Genomic DNA, 20,917 nt, shown 5'->3' on the forward strand with positions numbered 1-20,917 from the left:
AACAGGGAGCCCAGGGACTATAAACAGCACGTGTCCGCTGTTTCCCTCAGGGTCCTCCCAGGTCAGCAATTGGGAACTCTGTAGGGTATTAAGAGATTGACCTATGCCTTGTAGCTGAGTTAAAGTTGGCTGGGAGGGCCAGGAAGAAGGCCATGCTCTTTGAGAAATTACTGTGGAATCTGCTCCTGTATCCAAAAGGCCCTCAAATGTTTTTCCATTGAGTTTAAGTTTTAGAGTGGGTCGCTCTTGAGTCATTTGGTGAATCCAGAAAATGTCCGAGGATCCGGGAGTAGATGGTCCTCGAGGAGGGCCTAAAGCGGGAGCAGTTAAATCCAGGGGTAGGGGGAGTGCTTGAGCCAATCGCTGTCCCTTAGTAATTGGGAGGGGTCCCCGCGTGCTGCTAGCCAAAATTTTTATTTCCCCAGTATAATCGTTATCAATTAAAGAGGGGAAGACATTAATGCCTTTTAATGTACTAGATGCCCTACCCAAAATTAAATAGTAAGTCTGTGGGGGAGGTGGCCCAAAAATTCCTGTGGAGATAATTTGTACCCCGTCTTCAGGGGCTAGAATTGAGTCGGTGGAGGCACAGAGGTCCAATCCTGCGCTCCCGGGAGTGGCCCTGCGAAGGCAGGCTGTTGGTCTGGCGCTGTCTGCGTTAGGGTCTGATTGTGGCATGGCTGGCTTACCCCCGAGGCCGGCATGAAGTTGATAGGCTGACGACCCGGGGCTGGCCCCTCCTCATGTTTCCCTGTGGGGGAGGGAGAGGATTTCCTGCAGCATCCGTTTTGGAGCGGCAGGCAGCGGCCCAATGTTTGCCTCGCCGACAACGTGGACAAACAGTAGTGGGCAAGGGACGAGGAAGCCCTCCATTTCGTCCCGAAGGGGAAGAATTTTGTTGAGGGCATTGCTGTGCAAAATGTCCCACTTGTCCACATTTAAAACAAGGGAATTTTGAACTGGGGCCTTGTGCGGCTCCCATGACTAGACTTATGGCCTGAGACATCTTATGAGTAAAGGTGTCAACATCTGAGCAGATACGGATCATCTCAGGAAGGTCCTTATCTTTATATTTGCCCCGCAGGGCTGCCTTACAGGCAGAGTTAGCATTTTCGAAGGCCAGCTGTTTAAGGAGTTTACTTTCTTTTCGTTCTATTTTATCGGATCCCAATGATCGCTCCGCCGCCTCAAGGAGGCGCCCCACAAATTCTGAATAGTCCTCATTATTGCCTTGGATAATCTTTGTTAAGGGTGAAAGAACAGACCCCTTAACTGGAATTGCCTGCCAGGCGGCAAGGGCAGCCCCATGGGCTTGAGCTAAGAGCCCGACAGGGAAAGCACGCTGTACTTGTTCTGGAGCATATTTTTCCTGTCCTGTTAATTTATTAAATGTCCATTTTGCTGAGGCTTTGTCAGGATTTTTTAAATTGTTATTAGCCAGATTGCGGCAGCGGTCATACCAGTCAGCCTGCCATGAGAGAAATTGGCCTCTTGTGAGAACCGATTGGACAACAGTAAGCCACTCACTGGGTGTCAGGAATCCGCCCCCAGCCATACTTTCAAGGAGGGAAATAGTAAAAGGAGCATTAGGGCCATAGGTGTGGACGGCTGAATTAAGTTTTTCTAACTTTTTGAAGCGAAGGGGATGAAAGTCACCAGGCTCCTCGGAGGAGGATTTTGTTCTGGCTTTAGCGGAAGAATTAGCAGGGGCGCTAGAGGAGTTGGGAGCCTGGGGCCCCTCCTCGCCGTCACTTTCACTTTCGCTATTTTGTTCATGGGAGGCCTCATCGTCAAGGATTCTAATGCTAACATGATCAGGGCGAGTAGGTGTGGATTGAGAAGGGCTTGCCTGTGAGCGAGTAGTAACAGGAAAAGTAAGTTGAGACGAGGTAGACAGAGGAAAAACCGGATTTATGAGCGGAGAGTTGGATGGAGGAGAACGCTCAGGAATAGCGGAGGCAGGATTGGATGTAGGGAGGGCAGAACAGCGAGTTGTAAGTCGCGAAAGTTGTTGTTGGAGATGGAAGATCTCGGTCAGGTCACGGACTTGGGCAGAAAGACGAGACCGGGTCTCGGAGAGGATATCTGTAGGCAGTGTAGGGAAGGATGGGAGGACAAAAGGAGCAGATGGCGGAGGTGCGGAGGCGAGTGGAGGGTTATCATCATTATGATATTGAGCGGCCTCGTCCTGGAGCGTAGCGGCATCTCCAGGATCTAGGGGTTCAGGATCTTGTGCAGAAGAGACGGGTAGGCCGAGGGATTTTAAAGATTCTTTGTGATTAGGCGTCCCAGAGTATGGTGGCGGGACATCAGCAGTGGGAAGAGGCGGATAAAGTCGAGGGAGGCTAGGAAGAAGAGAGGCGTTAGCCAAAGAGAAGGAATCAGAAGCACGAGAGGGAGGACGAGAAGCGGCGGGTGAATTTTGCTTGGATGAAGAAAGACAATATTCAGCAACCGAAAGTAACTGTCGTTTGCCAGCATCATTGTCGGCATCCTCAACAATATCTCTTATAATGCCCCAAAAGGAAAAAACTGTAGGGGAGAGTGATTGATCTCCTTCCTCAGTTAATTTTTGATTGAGCTCACGTCCTACCTTTTGCCATTTTTTGGGATGAATGGTAGGGCCATCCAACATAAACCAAGGACAGGCCTTGTCAATGTAAATAAAGAAATTTATTAAATCTTTTTTGTTGACCCTAATTCCTCTCTCTCGAAGGGAGGCTTTAAGATCCTTAATGAAGGACGCCTCCTTAGACAAAGAATGCCCCATCTCGATAAGACGGAAGCGTAAAAACTCACCAGGTCATGCAGTCTTCTCCGGGCCAGAGGAGTGTGACCAATCTATTGATGTCGCAGGCCTGCTCTTTTATCGAGGGTCCGTCGGGGTCGACCCGTACTTCGAGCCCCACGTTGGGCGCCACTCTCTCCCGCCCCGAGGGACCTAGTTATTCGTGGGGGCGAAGGGGGTCGTACCTGTAGGAGATGAGGGAGAGAGAGAAACGAGCACAAGTAGACGAATGCCTTTCAAGTGCTGATTTTATTGTGCAGTAGTTTTATTTTTATAGGGCAGTTCTGGCAGGGAGGGGGGTTTCGAGGAGGAAGAAATAACAGTGGAAAATCACCAAGACTATTGTAAGAAATCACTTGATTCATGTGATTGTTACAGTGGAGGCTCACAAGGTTATACTAAAAACAACATCTATGGTTTCGGACATCTATTGTTTGTCCGGCAGGGCTATTAACCGAAAGGTATGATTCACAGACCTCTGTTGTTTGTCCAGCAGGAAATTACAAATCAGAGTCTGGGGGCTTTGCTAGCTCCCGACACTAAAGCCACTCATACCCAAAAGATACCTGCATCTCTATAAAACTGAATCCAGTAAGCTGAGAACAAAGACAACTTAAAAATAGGAAATTTTGAGTCCTGGCTGTAGACAGAGACTGCTGCAGGATGGGGCTGAGAAATGTACCACCCAGTGAGGCCTGTGTGTTGGGGGAGGGGGATTGGAATGTGCATGATTCAGGGGCTTACTCCTCTGCTTTCTCTCTTGTTAGGTGGGGATCTGGCTCCCACTTTGCAACAGACTTAGAGATCCATCAGCAGCAATTTAAAAGATAACACTTTTACACTGTGTGTGTGTGTGTGTGTGTGTGTGTGTGTGTGTGTGTGTGTGTGTGTTGCAGGGCAAGGCTTGGAGCAGAGAAAAGAGAAAACAGGAACATAGGGAATGGGGAGTCTCTTTCCATTTCCTTTTTACTTGCATTTGTAAAGATCCTGAATAATACTGGGATTTAGAAGAAGGAGAAAACAGGGAACAGGACAGGAGCCTATCACAGAGGGACTCTGAAAGACTCTACCCAGCAGGGTATCAAAACATATGCTCAGAGATGCATAGCCAAAGTTTGGGCAGAGTGCAGGGAATCTTAGGAAAGAAGGGGGAGATAGAAAGAAAGACCTGGAGGGAACAAGAGCTCCATAAGGGGAGCAACAGAATAAAAAAATCTGGGCACAGGGGTCTTTTCTGAGACTGATACTCCAAACAAGGACCATGCATGGAGATAACTTACAACCCCTACACAGAAGAAGCCCAAGACAGCTCAGTATCCAATATATAAGAGGGTTCCCCAATAATAGGGCCAGGGACCATCTCTGACATGAACTCATGGGCTGGCTCTTCGATCACCTCCACCTGACGGGGGTGGGGGGAGCAGCCTTACCAGTCCACAGTGGAAGACAAAGAAGCCAGTCCTGATGAAACTTGATAAACTATGGTCAGATGGAAGGGGAGGAGGACCTCCCCTATCATTAGACTAGTGGAGGGGCACAGGTAAAGAAGAGAGAGGGAGGGTGGGTCTCAGGAGGAGATGGGGGAGGGGGATACAGCTGGGATACAAAGTGAATAAACTGTAACTAATAAAAAAATGAAAAAAAAAGGGATTTAGAGTGCTGTTGGGCTGCTGGCTGTCTTTCTCAGTTCAGTGGGGGCCTGGATCTCTTGCTGGGGTCCTGGAACTGACACCTGGAGAACAGGAGTTCCGTTTCTTTCTGGGGTAGCTACAACATTTTAGGGTGAAGCTCATATGCTAGGCCAGGGGGTGAAAAAGGTTTTCCACAGACTGTTACAGTTTAGGTTTTTTAGCATGAGATCACCAGCGGCAACGAAAGCTTAAGGCCTTACACTAAAGTATTACAGCTATTGGTTAAGCTGCTATACTAAGCACAGTAGAGGTGTGGGCAGAAGCCCATGCCTGGTGGGCTTTCAGCCAAGACACAGGCCTAATGAGGACCAGGCCTGGTGAGGCCAGAGGGCAGGCCCAGTGAAACACAGTGGCATGGTGGTGGATAAATGAGGAATCTCAGATGGTCTGAAGTAAAAAAGCAGGAACCTTTATTTTTGGGAAATCAAGGGCAATATAAACCCTAGGCAGAGGGAGGGATTTTGAGGATGCACGTGTTTGATTTGCTGGGGTCAGGTATGTTTGATTTCCATGTAGTGGTAGAGTGCATTTCACATGCAGTATCATGGGCCTATCACAAGATAGAAAATACAGTACTTAATTTTCCTATGAGGGGACAATCTTCAACTACAATTGAAGGTCAACGTTGGACTAAAATTCTTACAGGGTGGGGCATTTCTAGGAGTTCCTAGATGCTTGCTGGAGAGGTTTTTCTTATCAGGAAAGGGTCTTGCTTGTATTCTTCCCTGAGGGCTATGTGATGCTCCTTACCATACGTGGGATCACCCAGATCAGGGGAGACTTTTAGAAACTCCACTGAGAAAAGGGAGTCTGTCTGAATAGACAAACACAAATAAATGACTATCTGGAGACATCAGACTTCAACCTTATCCAACAGAGCTCCACAGCTGGCCACTTGGATTGATTATCTAAGTGGTATTGAGGCCAAATATGATTGCAAAGGCAGATAAGTTTAGTGTCCTTTTGAGTTGAGTACAAATGGAGAGGCTGGAGTTTTTCTAAAAGGCATCCCAAAAGCCTTGGCTATCCTGGACTGGAACTCACAGAGCTCAGCCTGTCTTTGCTTCCCCGAGAGCTGGGATTACAGCTTGCCTGGCTTGATGTAAGACCATTGTGAAATGAGAGGGTTTGGAAGACACCATTTCCGTGGATGAGAGGGGTAAAGAAGGAAAAAAAAGGTCTCAGTAGTCTGTAGTCAAGGACATTCCTAGGACTCAGGTGGACCAAAAAAGTACCAAGTCTTTCAGTGGGTCATCACTGCACTCAATGGGGTCAAGGCTAAAAGCCTGATGAGACTCAGTGCCTGCTGCCAACACTTTCCAGGAGGCCTGAAAGGACTGCCTAGAGGCATCAAAAACCAAGCTCAAGGATGGTGTGTCATTTATTGAAATAGGTTTGGGGATGGAGTTGCAAAACACCAATAGAGAGCTGTGAAATTACTGGAAGCTCAAAAGGGAAGACAGGAAAAAAGGGCAAGAAGTGGCACAATAGCTCCTAAGGACTATGGAAACTTCAGGATTGCAGCTTCAAGGATGTGTGTAGAGGGATGGAGTCAGGTGAGGAGGGCCAGCGATAGCCCTAAAGACTGTGGCTGGGGATGCCTTCTGCCTTCAAGACTACCAGAGTGGTGCAAGGCACTCAGTGGTCACTTTCTGGGAATCAGGGAAGCATTTACACTAACCAAAGGGGGAACTTGTTAGTATTTTGGAACACAACCTGCTCCTGGGTTACCCAGCAACTTATGATGTCATCATGTGTCACCGGCCAGGTGGCCACACCTGGAAGGCATGGTTACCTTGCCCCTTAAAAGGACGGCCCTTACATGTGGTCTTTCTCTCTCTCACTCTCTTACTCCTCTTACTCTTGCTCCTCTCTTCTCTCTCTCTCGGGGCGCCCCATTCCCTTTTCTCTTTCTCTCCCCATCATGGCCTGTTCCTCCACTCCCTCCATACCAACCCAATAAACCTCTTGCATAGAAGATCGGTTGACCAATCTCATTCTTTCTTTTAATAAAAAGCTAACAGCCGGATCTCCGGCACCATGTTGATCTTGGGAGGAAATGGGCAGAACTATAGCTTAACCATAGATTTAATGTTGTGCAGCGTCATCTTGGGTTTGGGCAAAGAGGCCCCGTCTCCCACCCGCCCTGTCCCGCCACTGAGGAGGCCGTCTAGCAGCTCCACTCTGGCTACAGCACCTGCTGCTGCCTGTTCAATCTTGCCATGCGCTCTCCCCTCCCCAAACAAGTTGCTTTTGTTTTGCTTCTAGCCCCATGCTTTCTTCTAAAAGGCTATTTCTAAGCTTTAAAAAAATCTTTTCTCCCTGATTTCTGTACACTTTACTCTTTACTCTTATATTTTAAATTCCATATCTAATGCTTTATATAATTTTCTCATTGGGCTTGCATTTATAAGTCTTAATCATAATTAACTGTTTATTTTATTTTTCAGACTAGGCCACAACAACTAGCCTCATTTCAAATTGGTATGGATTTTTATAAAAATTCAAAGTTACATTTTACTATCTTATGATTCAACACTGCTTCAAAATAAATTTTATATAATAATAAAATTTCAAAGTTACAAATATCTATTCAAATTAAGTTGGTTTAAAATATAAATCTAAATGCCTATGTCTTTTCAGTTCCTAAATTAATAGAGACAGTTACTGTCTCCTGCTGTGTGTTGCTCAAATATAATTTTAAAATTGCTTTATACTGTTTTGCTAAAATTGTTGGTTTTAAACTTATAACTCAGGGGTTCATTATTACATATAAATTGTTTGCCAATATTCTAAATGAAGACCTATTAATTAAAAATATATTTATGTTAAAACTGGGTCAATTTGCTATATCTACTATCAAAAGGTTAAAGTATGCTTGGTCTTGTTCTCTTCTTCATGACTTTTAAGGTTCTAACTTAGCAAGGACAAAACCTAAAGTCTTAATATTTAATGGTTAACAAATGCAAGTTAATAGTCATCTCATAGATATCCAAATATATATATATATATATATATATAGTCCTACAGATGCAAACATGGTCTCACTGTATTTTTTAATAAACAGCTGAGGATGGTCCTTGAGTCACCATATACGAGTTGGTAAAAATAGTAAGTGCCATCCCGGCGGGCTCCAGACCTTGGCTGCTCTCTGAGGCTGCTGGTGTTCCCACAGAAAAAGGCAAGAAGTTTTCATAGCCAAAAATCCGTTCCGCCAGGTGTCTTTTTCAAATGCAGCCAAGGTCCTGCTGCTGATGCAACATGCCATAGCTGGCTGCTGGCAAACTGGCCTCTGGAAGTCAAAATGCTCCCAAGCAGGCTTTTCCTCTGTGCCCAGCCATAGAGGTTCAACCAGCACAAGAGCCACAGACACTTCCAGCCTTCTAGCTCTTTGGCCTGGTGGAGGACGAATGGCTCCTTGACTCAGCAACCTCCACAGCACTTGTCCAGTACTGAGCAATATCACAGGTCTGTTGTTGACCTCACAATGAGGTCCCACGGACATATTGCCAACTTCTGTGTTGGGAGACTTCAGGTGCCTTCCCAGTTCTCTTCAGATGCAGGAGACCAGGCCTTAAGCCTAAGTCCTGGAGCTGCTATTTTAAGGCCTAGACACAGTCCAGACTCAAGAAACAGGCCTAAATGTAACCTTTTACCATCCCTTTAGCTAAGGGACAGTTAATGTTCATAGCAGTCTCAACTATGTCTCAAGATAGATAGCTAAATACAAAGGTCCCTCTCAAAAAACATATTTGAGAGATGTCTTAAGGTTGATAAATATAAGTTATACATGTTTAAGAGTCTAAAAATGTGTCTTAAGGTTGGTAATGTAACTTATAAATGTTTGAGGGTCTAAGAAAATATTTTAAGGTTGGTAAATGCAAGTTATAAAGGTTACAAGGTCTAAGGTGATTTAAGGTATCTTAAATAGGTAAAAAGGCTTAATATTTCCTCCTGTTGCTATGCTACTGTTGTATTGACTGTCCAGAGTTTTAACCTTTATCAATAGAGCTCTAATTTATTAATTTAACTCTAATAAAAAGCATTCCACTATACCACGTACTATTATGGTTCTAAGCTCAAGATTGTAAGCCTCCTTAGTATATATGCTTATACTAAAAGTTAAGATCAAGTGAGTTTCTTTTACTTCATAAAAGGCTTCTGCCTTTTCAGAGCTCATCTCTAAAAAATATTTATGCTATTAATACAAATATGTATGTCTACTGCCTTTTTCTAAAATGCAGAGTACAATTATGATACTAAAATGTCTAAAGTTTTATCTCTTTCTTAAAACTTAAAAGAAATTCTTGTAAGCTGCAGAAAGTTCACCTAAATCCACCTCTCAGGTCAACTGGACTCCAGATAAGTACTGCACTTATTGCCTATCTCAAAAGATGGGACTCCTACTCCCCTTTCCCTGGTTTTGGGACTTCCTTTCCTGGCTACCAGACTGCTATTTACTGCATGCAACACTGGTTGGATTGGTGAGTTCTCCTTATTGACCAGCCACTAGATTGGTGAGTTCACTCCATTTTCTCAGCATAAATGCCTCTCTTGGTAGGGGAAGCTTGATCCCAGACCCCGGCAACTTCGTGCTATCTTTTGAGATGGAGGGACTCCTCCATCCATAGCCTTAACTGTCTAGGGTTGACCCTCTATGCTGACCTCCATTTTAGGGCCCCACTCTCCCTTGGGCGGTACATCCTCACTTGCACATGGTTCCTTCTCCCCCTCTCTCGCTCGCTCACTTGTGGGAAGACCTAGTGCTAGGCAAACCTGTCGTACCCTCAGCTGTGCCCTGCTGGGCATCTGTGGCTCAGCTGTGCCCCACTGGGCATCTGCACCCTGGTCTCTGGCCAAAAGCTGATGAGCTATTGGACCACGTAGGAACTCTCACTCAAGTCACATCTTGCCATTGGGTTGCCTCTGGAAGGTCCCTGACTTCTGCCTCCAATGGGAGACGCCCAGACATCCGTCCCCTCAGATAGGATGTCTTCTGGAGAATTTCAGGTTTCTACACCTAGTGCAGGGACTCTAAGTTTACACACTTCTGTAACCAATCCTCACCTCAATGACAGATCCAAACAAAGCCTTCTTTAAATATTGGTAGTGATTGGGTAAATAAAGGTCCCCCCAGGTAGACAGAGGTTCCCATGTTCAAGTCTCATTGATCCAAACCTTCTACTTCTGTTTGCTCTCCCAAAAGTTTTCAATGTATACCTAACCTACTCAACCTACTCTCCACAACCTACTCAACTTTATCTTTTGCCTATATATGTGTTTCAGTATCCTGCCAGACACAGATGTTTCCTATAGCTACAACAGTGCCAAAGCAGCTACAGGTGTTCAACTCTGACCTTACAGACTTCCAACAAGCTGGACCTGCACTTTCCCTCCTAGCCATGGATGTTCTCGCAGACCCTGGACAACATCAAAACAGCCTATTCTTCCTGGACTTGGCCAATATTTCAGCCTTTTGACCTCCCTACAGCACCCCCAGTGTCAGCAGGAAGTAGCCAGAAGAGAATCTACGCCTGTTATTCACTTCTCATTAACAAAAGGCTGAAATGGTGTGCTTCAGGACCAGGACAGGTGGCTCCAGGTTCTCCCAGCATTCTCCAGTTCCTACCTGCTGCCTTGCATGGCTGGCAACTCTATTGACAACCCTCTACCCTAAATTTTCCAGGGCAGAGGCTTCCCTTACTCTTTACCTTGCAATCTGACCATTTTGTTGCTATAATTCTTTTCTCTCTTAACCCCTTGCATGACAACCAAGAGCTGATTCCAATGAGCCTAAATTTATATACTTTAGCTTATAAAAAGCAGCTCAAGTTCCCCATTTTTTAATTATAGAAAAAGGGAAGAATGTTAGTATTTTGGAACACAACCTGCTCCTGGGTTACCCAGCAACTTATGTTGTCATCATGTGTCACCGGCCAGGTGGCCACACTTGGAAGGCATGGTTACCTTACCCCTTAAAGGGATGACCATGACACGTGGTCTCTCTCTCTCTCTCTCTCACTCTCTCTCACTCCTCTTACTCTTGCTCCTCTCGTCTCTCGTCTCTCTCTCTCTCTCTCTCTCTCTCTCTCTCTCTCTCTCTCTCTCGGCACCCCATTCCCTTTTCTCTCTCCCCATCATGCCCTGTTCCCCTACTCCCTCCATACCAACCCAATAAACCTCTTGCATAGAAGATCGGTTGACCAGGCTCATTCTTTCTTTTAATAATAAGCTAACAGAACTTACCTAACTGCTACTGGAGGATATGGAGCTGAGGTATCAGTCAGCTGAGTTTGATGGTGAACTGTTACGAGTGGACTGGAGAGGAAGGGAGTGTCCCATTGCTGCTCAGATCCCTTGGGAAAACACAGGTACTAGGAGAGTCATACCCAAATCAGAACACCAATTTCAGTGTTGCAGCTCTGAGGGTAAAGGTTTCCCTGATGCAAATGTTTTAGCTCTAAAGTGAAAGGTATCCTGGCAATTAGGAACTAAGAAATACAACAAAGTCACACCACACAATAAACATCATACAAGTGATTTATTGGGAAATGTACAAGAGAGTCTCTGCTCTAGGAAGAAACAGCAGAGAACTGAGTGGGAAGCAGGATTGTATAGAGTTTCTTGGGAGCAGAGTTTTCCAGGGTGGAGATTACCAGGGTAGGATTTGGTGATATTTCAAATCCTGAGCTTGGGGTAAAGCCAAGGATTGGTGGGTTTTTGAACTAAGGGATTGGTGCATTTTTAAATCTCAAGTGAACTTGGACTTTTTAACCTACAAAAAGCATATTATCTCATTCAGGGGATAATTACTTCCTCTCTCTAGCATGTGTTATGTGAATGACTTTTTCTAGAGAATTGCAACACATTAGGAAAATACAATACACTCACATACACCCCGACAAACTCACCAAAATGGGAGCCCCCAATAGGCCATAATGACAGCAACAAAGTCCAATTTGGTGAACCAATGAGTTTTTATTGGAGTTACTAACAGAAGTATGGATGAAGTATTACAAGGAGTGTAACTCAAAAGCAGCTGCATCACCAGGAAGCCCACCTCAACCCAGGTGATGATTCCTCTAAGCCTGTGACCCTGAAGCTCTACAGCTTGCTGGCAGCTCCACAATCAGAACATTTTTTCCATTCAGGAATGTGGTTGGTTAGAGTCCACACACACTAAGTGTTTATTCCATTTTATACTGTTAGGTAAAAAGCCCTCAAAAATCTTCCAAGTTTCTTTTTTCCCAGACCTATGACATTTTGTTTACCTCCAGGGGCCTGTGAGCCTCAACTTCTTTCTGAAGCAAACATTTCGATTTGTAGAGAAATGCCAAACAATAGCATGGATTTGGGTAACTCAGGTTTCCTGGTGAAGGGTAGGATCAGAGGCTGGACTCTTGGTCTGGTGATAATTAACTCTCAAAATGAGGATTTATTAGTTTGTAATGTTTTGGGCCTCTACCCAGGACCAGAAGGTAGAACTTAAATTGTATTATTTTTAAACAGGAGGAAGTAATATTGTCTTAGTGGGGTTCATAATTCTAAAGAGTGATGTTTACCTTTTAAGGATTGCCAGGGAACCAGAAAATGAAGTCCAAACCTCAGTGGATTACAAGGTTACTGTAAGGTTAGAAGAAAGCTATAAAAAAGGAGGCAGTTTGTTGAGGTAAAGAGCCCCAATAAATTCAAGTTGCTGCCTAGGCTTGGGCTGAAAAACAGGCTCTAATTAAAGAGAAACAGTGTTCTGCAATGGAACAATAATAAATGTTCCCTAGGACAAGACTCTGTCTACCAAATGCTGCAACTGTGAAAATGCAAATTATGATAAAAGATGAGAACCTAGAACCAGAAATGCCAAAGTTTTCCTACTTCAGGAACATAATTTCCTGCAGAATTGTTTCACACCAGTCAGCACACAAAAGCTCATTCAATGAAAGACAGAGAAGGCAGGCTCCATTCTAAGGTAACAGCATAAGCCCCTAGTTGTCCCAAATAGTTCTACCTACTGGAGACCAAGGATTCAAACCTTAGCTTATGGGAGACATTCTCATTCAAACCACTGTAATAGTTACCATAAATTCTTTGTCTTTTGCCATATCCAAGAAATCTCCCTCCAGAAGAATTTTTTTTTTTATAGTTGAGAGTGGGGGACAGGGTTTTGGTTGTGGCAAGTAAAAAACCTGTTTATTTGGATTAAGTGCTTTTTTTAAACTGTGGGCTGGGAGATAAGTAAAACTGTCTGTTTTTGCAACTTCCAGCTTTCAGGACCTGTGGAGGGGAATAACTGTTTCCAGAAATTCCATGAGTTGTGGACTTCCTGTATCTTTGGCCAGTTTTAAGAGAATTTCCCCTTGTTTTGGGGGAGTTTTCCTTTCAAAATAAAGCCTTTCTCTGTTAAGTTGCTTTTATCAGGGTATTTTATCACAGCAACTACAAAGAAACTAAGATACCATCCTTTCTTCGCTCCTCCCTTTACTTTGTAGTAGAAATATGCTACCATCAGTGAGAAATAACTCCATACACTCAACAAAATAAAAAGAAAGCTCTTTAATGAAAGTGTCTGTCCAGCTTTGGCTAATGTTCTAAGAGGAGCTGGCCATACTAAAGGAGACACACACACACACACACACACACACACACACACACACACACACAGGGGCAGCAGTTCCCTCCCAGACCACAGATTAGGCACAAACCACACCCGAACACCTGTTTTCACAGAGAGATCCTTTATTAAGAGGGAAAGAAAAGTTAACATGGCTGTTTTCTAACTCAGGCAGAAAAACAGCAGCAAATGACCTTGTAGGTATAATATTTAAGAGAAAAAGGGAAGGTTGGTGTTAGAATGAACTAGGTTGAGGTGGTATTTTTTTTATTTAATTAATTTCTTAAAATGTATTTAACTTACATCCTTATCATAGCCTCCTCCCTCATCTCATCCCTGCCTTACCCTCCCTCTCTCCTTCCCCCTATCCCCATCCTTTACTGGCTGACCCCAGCCTATCAAGTCTCATCAGGATTGGCTAAATTCTCTTCCCCTGTGGCCTGGAAAGGCCACTCTTCCAGGGGGAAATGATCAAAGAGCAGGCAGCAGAGTCCATGTCAGAGTCAGCTCCTGCTCCCCTTGCTAGGGAAGCCACATGGAGACTGAGTTGTGTAGCAACTATATCTGAGCAGGAGGCCTAGGTCTACTCCGTCCATGGGCCTTGGTTGGTGTATCAGTCTCTGCAGAACCCCATGGGCACAGATTTGTTGGCTCTGTTGATCTTCTTGTGGAGCTCCTGTCTCCTTAGGGTCTTTCTATTCTGCCACTCTTCCATAAGACTCCCTGTACTCTGCCCAAAGTTTGGCAGTGAGTCTCAGCATCTGCTTTGATCCACTTATGGGTGAAGTTTTTCAAAGAACATCTATGCTAGACTCCCATCTTGTTCCCTCTCTTCAACAGCTTCTAGTGTCTATTCTGTTTGCCCTTCTGAATGAGAACAAACCATCCTCTCTATGATGTTCCTTGTTACTTGGATTCTTTAGGTCTGTGGATTGTATACAGTTATCTTATATAATATGGTTATTATCCACTTATACGTGACTATGTACCACCCTTGTCTTTCTGTATCTGGTTGCCTCATTCAGAATGATATTTTCCAGATCTACAATTTGCCTGCAAATTTCATGATATCCTTGTTTTTAATAGCTGAACAGTATTCTATTGTGTAAATGTACTACAATTTCTGTATCCATTCCTCCATTTGAGAGACATCTAGATTGTTTCCAGTCTCTAGATATTATAAATAAAGCCATTATGAAAGTAGTTGAGCAAGTGTCCTTGTTGTATGGTATAGTATCTTTTGGGTATATGCCTGGGAGTATATGCCCGGGAGCTTTGTTTTGAGCTGTTCCTAATTGTCTGAGAAAGTGCAGGATTGATTTTAAAAGTGGTTGTACATGTTTTCACTCCCACCAGCAATGGAGGAGGGTTCCAAGAGATGGGGAAAGATACTTCATACTCATCAAAGGAAAAAAAATACACCAAGATGACATCTCAGTTCTGAATATCTGTACCCCAAATGCAAGGCCACTGACATTTATTAAAGAAACTTTACTAAAGTATAAATCACACACGAACCCAACACATTAATTGTGGGATACTTCAACACTCCACTCTCACTAATGGACAGATTGTGGAGACAGAAATGTAACAGGGAAATGGCAAAACTAACAGAGGTTATGAATCAAATGGACCTAACAGATATCTACAGAATATTTCACCCAAACTCAAAAGAATGTACCTTCTTCTCATGGAACCTTCTCCAAAATTGTATCAGCAGATACAAGAAGATTGAAAAAACCCATTGTATCTTATCAGACCACCACTGATTAAAGCTGGAACTCAGCAACAACAGAAACAGCACAAAGCTTTCAAACACAACAATGACTTACTGGGCCAGGGAAGAAATAAAGAAGTTAAAAACTTCCTAGAATTTAATGAAAATGAAGGCACAAAATACTCAAACTTATGGGACACAATTAAAGCAGTGCTAAGGGGAAAGTTCATAGCACTAAGTGCCTTCATAGAGCAGGGCCAGCTTCTGGCATGATCTTGGTTTCCTGCTCTTTGATCACCTCCCCCTGGTGGGTGGCCTTACTATGCAACAGAGAAAGAGGATCTAGACAGCCCTAATGAGACCTGATAGACTAAGGTCAGATAGTAGCGGAAGAAGGACCTCCCCTATCAGTGCACTAAGGGAAGGACATAAGGGAGAAAGAGGGAAGGACAGTGGTAACAGGAGGAAATGAGGAAGGTACCTACAGCTGGGATACAAAATGAATAAATTGTAATTAATAATAATAATAATAATAAAATTTAAAAATAGAAATTGGAGAATTCTCATACTAGCAATTTAAAAACACACTTAAAAGCTCTAAGAGCAAAAAGAAGCAAACACATCCAAGACTATACAGCAGGAAATAAAGTCAGGGCAGTGATATATTTTGATTGGGCATGTGAACCAAAGGGGGATTTTGATTGGTGTACTTCAACACTTTGATAGCTGGACCTTGGTAGTCAGCCTTAGGAGATGAAAATGGCCAAAAAAGGGAACAGAACTTGGTGGCTAGCTTTAGGAATGTAATCTAATTGTTTTTAGAAAAGCAGACGGAATTGGGGAGAAGAGCAAGGACTGCCAGAGCCGTGCTTGCCAGATAGGACTAGCTAGAGTTCCACCATTATGTACACCATAGCTTTATACATTCCACAAACATTATTATCCCTAAATATATTTCAGGGATTTGACCCAGGTTACACTTTGGACACTTTAAATAGAGACAAAAGACTGCAAGTCTGACCACTTTGGCAGATGGGAGATTATACAGCAAAGATAATGCATATTGTCATAATTATTTTGAGCACACCAATGTTCTTCTATTTCAAATAGTTGTTATCTAGGGTCATCTTGCCCACCTGGAAGAGTTATACTTTGCTTAAAAAGAGAGCTGAGGCCTAATGGCTGATTATAAGCCAGGGTTGTCTTTTTTTTTTTTTTTTTTTAATGAGAATTTGCCCAATGGCTGGTCAATCCTGGTGAATAAACATTTACTTCCTTGCATCCTAAAATTTGCTTATCTCTAATAGGTCTGGTTAGCAACTGTTTATGTTTGGGTTATTTTTGGAGATGGTATTCCCTTAGCTAATTTCTATATTTGTGACTTAATGTCTTCTAATTAAATCTATTAGTAAAATATTACAGCATAAACTTTATTTGAGTTTCTTTGACATCAACTCCAGGTCTGATGTCTCAGTCATTCCCAATATTTTCTCTCATAGTTGTTGCTCATAATAAAAATCCTCGTAAATTTAACTACGCTTTGGCCTATACTACTCAAAATTCTCCAACTAATATATCTTCTCTTAATTAATTTATAGGCATTTAGTTTGAAGAAATAGAATATATATACATGTATGTATGTATGTATGTATACATATATATGTATATTACACAAAGGAAATAAAGTATATGCATCATCTGCTACAGCATTTAGGGAATAACTGGAAGAAAGTTGGACAACAGATATCAGAAGATGTCAGTGATGCCTAAATACCTCTAGCTTTAATAGAAAAATGATGTATGGTATCTTTAAATTTTTTTTATATTAGTTACAGTTTATTAACTGTATATCCCAGCTGTATCCAGCTCTCTCATTCCATCCCAATCCTATCTTCCCTCCCTCATCTCCTCCCTGCCCTTTTCCAAATCCATTGGTAGGGGAGGTCCTCCTCCCCTTTCCATCTGACCCTAGCTTATCAGGTATCTTCAGGACTGGCTGCCATGTCCTCCTCTGTGGCCTAGCAGGGATGCTCCTCCCTCAAGGGTGTGGGGGGGGAGATCAAAGAGCCGGCCACTGAGTGTATGTGAGAAATAGTCCCTGTTCTTCTTATTAGGGTACCTACTTGGAGTCTGAGCTACCGTGGGCTACATCTGAGCAGAGGTTCTAGGTTATATCCATACATGGTCCTTGGTAACAGAAACAGTTTCATAAAAGACCCCTGTGCCCAGATATATTTGGTCCTTGTTGGAGCTCCTGTCCTCTCCAGGTCATACTAACTCCTTCTTCTTTCATATGATTCCCTGCACTCTGCTCAACTTTTGGTTATGAGTCTCAGTATCTGCTTTGATACACTACTAAGTAGAGTTTTTCAGAGGCCCTCTGTAGTAGGCTCCTGTCCTGTTACTTGTTTTCTCTTATATCCAATGTCCATCCCATTTGTCTTTCTAAGTGAGGATTGATCATCTTATCCCAGGTCTTCTTTCTTGTTTATCTTCTTTAGGCGTATAGATAGCTTTCAGTATGTTTGTCCTATCTTATAGGTTTATATAAGTGAGTATATACCATGTGTGTCTTTCTGCTTTTGGGATACCTCACTCAGGATGATCTTTTCTAGTTCCTACCATTTGCCTGCAAATTTCATGATTTCCTTGTCTTTAATTTCTGAGTAGTATTCCATTGGGTAAATGTACCACAATTTCTGTATCCATTCCTCTGTTGAGGGACATCTGGGTTGTTTCCAGGTTCTGGCTAATGTATGTTATTTTACAAGGCAAGAGAGAAAGTCTTTAATCAAGCCCAGAGGGACTCACTTGATTAGGAGAGCTCTCTGTTCTTACTTAGAGAGAAAGTCTATGCTGACACAGACCAATGGAAGCCATGGGTTGAGGTAGACAGTCTCTGAACAATCTCGTTGTGTTTTCATTTGTGGAGATTTTACATAAGAGAAAAAGAAAGGAAACCAACTCAAAGCATGCAAGAGCAGCACCAAACAAGGAAGGAATGGTGCCAGGAATATCCTTTGTTCTTGGTATTTGTAAGAGCAGCTGCAGAATACTATTTTAAAAATATCTTTGCTGGATCAGTTGCTAGACATTCACATCTCCTCTGTTAAAAGAACACTTTCATGAAACTCAGACAAAATGTCCCAGAAGTAGACATTCAAATATGGTCAGCAGAATACTGCTAAGCCACAAGAAAGAACCTTTGACTGAGAACCATGCAATAATCAGCAAGGTTGAATACTAATTGAAATCAGAATATTCAGGAAAAAATTAAATATGCCTCACTTTGTGCCAGACTTACAGGAAGAATTCCACAGGAGTAGGGACAACATTTTTAACCCAACTCATGAAGACAGGACATAGCCTACACAGTACTGCCTTGTGGTGAGCTCAGTACTCCCTGCTGGTATCTTAAAGCACTGCCCAGTGTGTGTCTAGCATTGGAATTCCAAATGACTTAACACTGAAGCTTGTAAACAGGCAAGACAACATACATACTTTTATTCCCATTCCTCTCTTTTCTTATATTTATTCCCCTTTAATTTACTTCCTAGCGTCAGTTTACAAACTACCTCTGCTCTTCTATGTTCTCGTCTTTTCTTTAATTCTTTTTTTTCCCTATTGATTCTTTTTTTTTCTGTTTTCTGATTATGTAGTATTTCCCAAAGAACTTTGGCTAATCCATCTCAGTGTCTTTAGCCCTGTGACTTGGGACAGTTATGATTCTCCAATTGAATTCATTTACTTCTGTCTTTTCATTCCATCTTTATTCAAAACTGCTTTATCTATCTACCTCAGTTAATTGTAATTATTTTTTTTACCATTTCTATCTTTGTTCTCATTTACTCATGCAGTAACAAATATATAATGCAATATTAGTACTTCCTCGGTTTTTAAAATAATTGGTGATTATGAGGTGACTGGTTTTAGTTTAACTATTATTGTTTCTTCATAGAAGGGCAATGTTTTGATAATGATTATTTTTAAGACAGTAACCTAATTTCAGCAGAAAACTTTTCATCCTGATGCCCTAACAAACAGCCTAGTAGAGTAAAACAACGTCTGAATCAAGACCTTCTTGAACATTGGAAAATATCCTTCTGGGGGAAAAAAAAGGATAACTGAAAAATAAAAGTGAAAAATAAATTCAATTTCCTTACCTTATTTTTGCATCTCATAATGCAATAATAGAAGAAACATGCTTAAAAAAATTAAGTCAACAGAGGGCTAATATCTAGAATATATAAAAAACTGAAGAAGTTAAATATCAACAAACTAAGTAATCCAATAAAAAATGCGGCACATAGCTAAACAGAGAATTCTCAACAGAATATTGAAGGACAGAGAAACACTTAAAGAAATGTACCTGAAGCACAGGGGTCTTTTATGAGACTGTTTCTCCAAACAAGGACCATGTATGGATGCAACCTAGAGCCCTTGCTCAGATGTCGCCCTTGGTAGCTCAGTATCCAAATGGGTTCCCTAATAAGGGGAACAGGGACTGTTTCTGACATGAACTCGATGGTGGGCTCTTTGACCTCTCCCCAGGGAGGAGCAGCCTTGCTAGGCCACAGAGGAGGACTTTGCAGCCAGTCTTGAAGACACCTGATAAACCGGTATCAGATGTAAGGGGAGGAGGTTCTCCCTTATCAGTGGACTTGGAAAGGGGCAGGGAGGAGATGAGGGTGGGATTGGGAGGAAAGAGGAAGTGGGATACAGCAGGGATACAAAGTTAACAAACTGTAACTAATATTAAAAAAATAAAAATTAAAAAAATGGGGCACATAGCTAAACAGAGAATTCTCAACAGAAGAATATTGAAGGACAGAGAAACACTGAAAGAAATGTTCAGTGTCCTTAGTCATCAGGGAGATGCAAATAAAAACAACCCTGTGATTTCACCTTGCACCCATCAGAATGGCTAAGATCAAAACTCAAGTGACAATACATGCTGGAGAGGCTGTGGAGAAAGAGGAACCCTCCTCCATTACTGGTGGGAATTTACCCTTGTACAACCAATTTGAAACTCAATCTGGCACTTTCTCAGAAAATTAGGAATAGTCCTACCTCAAGAGCTAGCTATACCACTCCTGGCTACATATCCCAAAGATGCCCTACCGTTCAATAAGGATATTCGCTGAACTATGTTCATAGCAGGTTTATTTGTAATAGACAGAATGTAGAAACAACCTAAATGTCTGTCAGTGGAGGAATGGATAGAGAAAGTGTGGTACATTAACAACAATGGGATACTCAGCAATTAAAAACAAGGAAATCATGAAATTTGCAGGCAAATGGTGGGAACTAGAAAAGATCATTCTGAGTGAGGTAACCCAGTAACAGAAAGACACATATAGTATATACTCACTTATAAGCGGATATTAGCCATGTAATATAGGATAAACATACTAAATTCTGTAGTCCTAAGGAAGCTAAACAACAGGTAAGACTCTAATGAACAGGCTGAAACCTCACTCAGAAAGGCAAACAGGATAGGGATCCGAAGTAGGAGAAGACACAAAACAGGACAGGAGCCTTCCACAGGGAACCTCTAACTCTACCTACCAGGGTATGGAAGGAGTTATTGAGTCTCATAGCCAAACTTTGGGCAGAGTGTCCAAATGTTATGGAAGAAAGGGGAGATAGAAAGACCTGGAGTGGACAGGAACTCCACCAGAGGACCAACAGAGCTAAAATACCCGGGCTCAGGGAGGCCTGCAGAGACTGCTACTTTAACCAAGGACGATGCATGGAGAGGACCTAGAGCAGCTGCTCAGAGGAAGCCCATAGGGAGCTCAGATTCCAAGTGGGTTTCCTAGTAAGGGGTGGGGCAGGAGCTGTCTCTGACATGAACTCAGTGGTCTGCTCTTTGATCACCTCCCCCTAAGTGGTACAGCCTTGCCAGGCCACAGAGGAAGATGATGTGACCTGATAAGGTAGGGTCAGATAGAAGGGGAGGAGGTCCTCCCTATCAGAGACTAGGGAAAGGGCATGGGGAGAGAAGAGGGAGATTGGGTGGGACAGGGAGGAGACAAGGGAGGGGGCTGCAGTGGGGATACAAAGTGAATAAATTGTAACAAATAAATTAAATAATTTTAAAAATCAAGTCA

At 42.8% G+C, this 20,917-nt stretch overlaps 2 protein-coding genes across 2 annotated transcripts in view; both read right to left on the reverse strand.

Moving 5' to 3' along the window:
* Positions 1 to 685: 685 nt before the first annotated feature.
* Positions 686 to 2,770, reverse strand: LOC132650123 (endogenous retrovirus group K member 7 Gag polyprotein-like). Its single transcript, XM_060375458.1, has one exon. It carries the CDS (start codon positions 2,768 to 2,770, stop codon positions 686 to 688), a length of 2,085 nt encoding a protein of 694 aa, XP_060231441.1.
* Positions 2,771 to 2,795: 25 nt separating this feature from the next.
* LOC110543889 (uncharacterized) overlaps positions 2,796 to 20,917 on the reverse strand; it is a 288,801-nt gene continuing 270,679 nt past the window's right edge. The window contains 1 exon segment of the mRNA XM_060375459.1: positions 2,796 to 2,941. Within this exon segment, the coding sequence (XP_060231442.1) occupies positions 2,796 to 2,941 (146 nt within the window).

Source organism: Meriones unguiculatus, chromosome X (assembly GCF_030254825.1).
Source record: "Meriones unguiculatus strain TT.TT164.6M chromosome X, Bangor_MerUng_6.1, whole genome shotgun sequence".
Classification (NCBI taxonomy): domain Eukaryota; kingdom Metazoa; phylum Chordata; class Mammalia; order Rodentia; family Muridae; genus Meriones; species Meriones unguiculatus.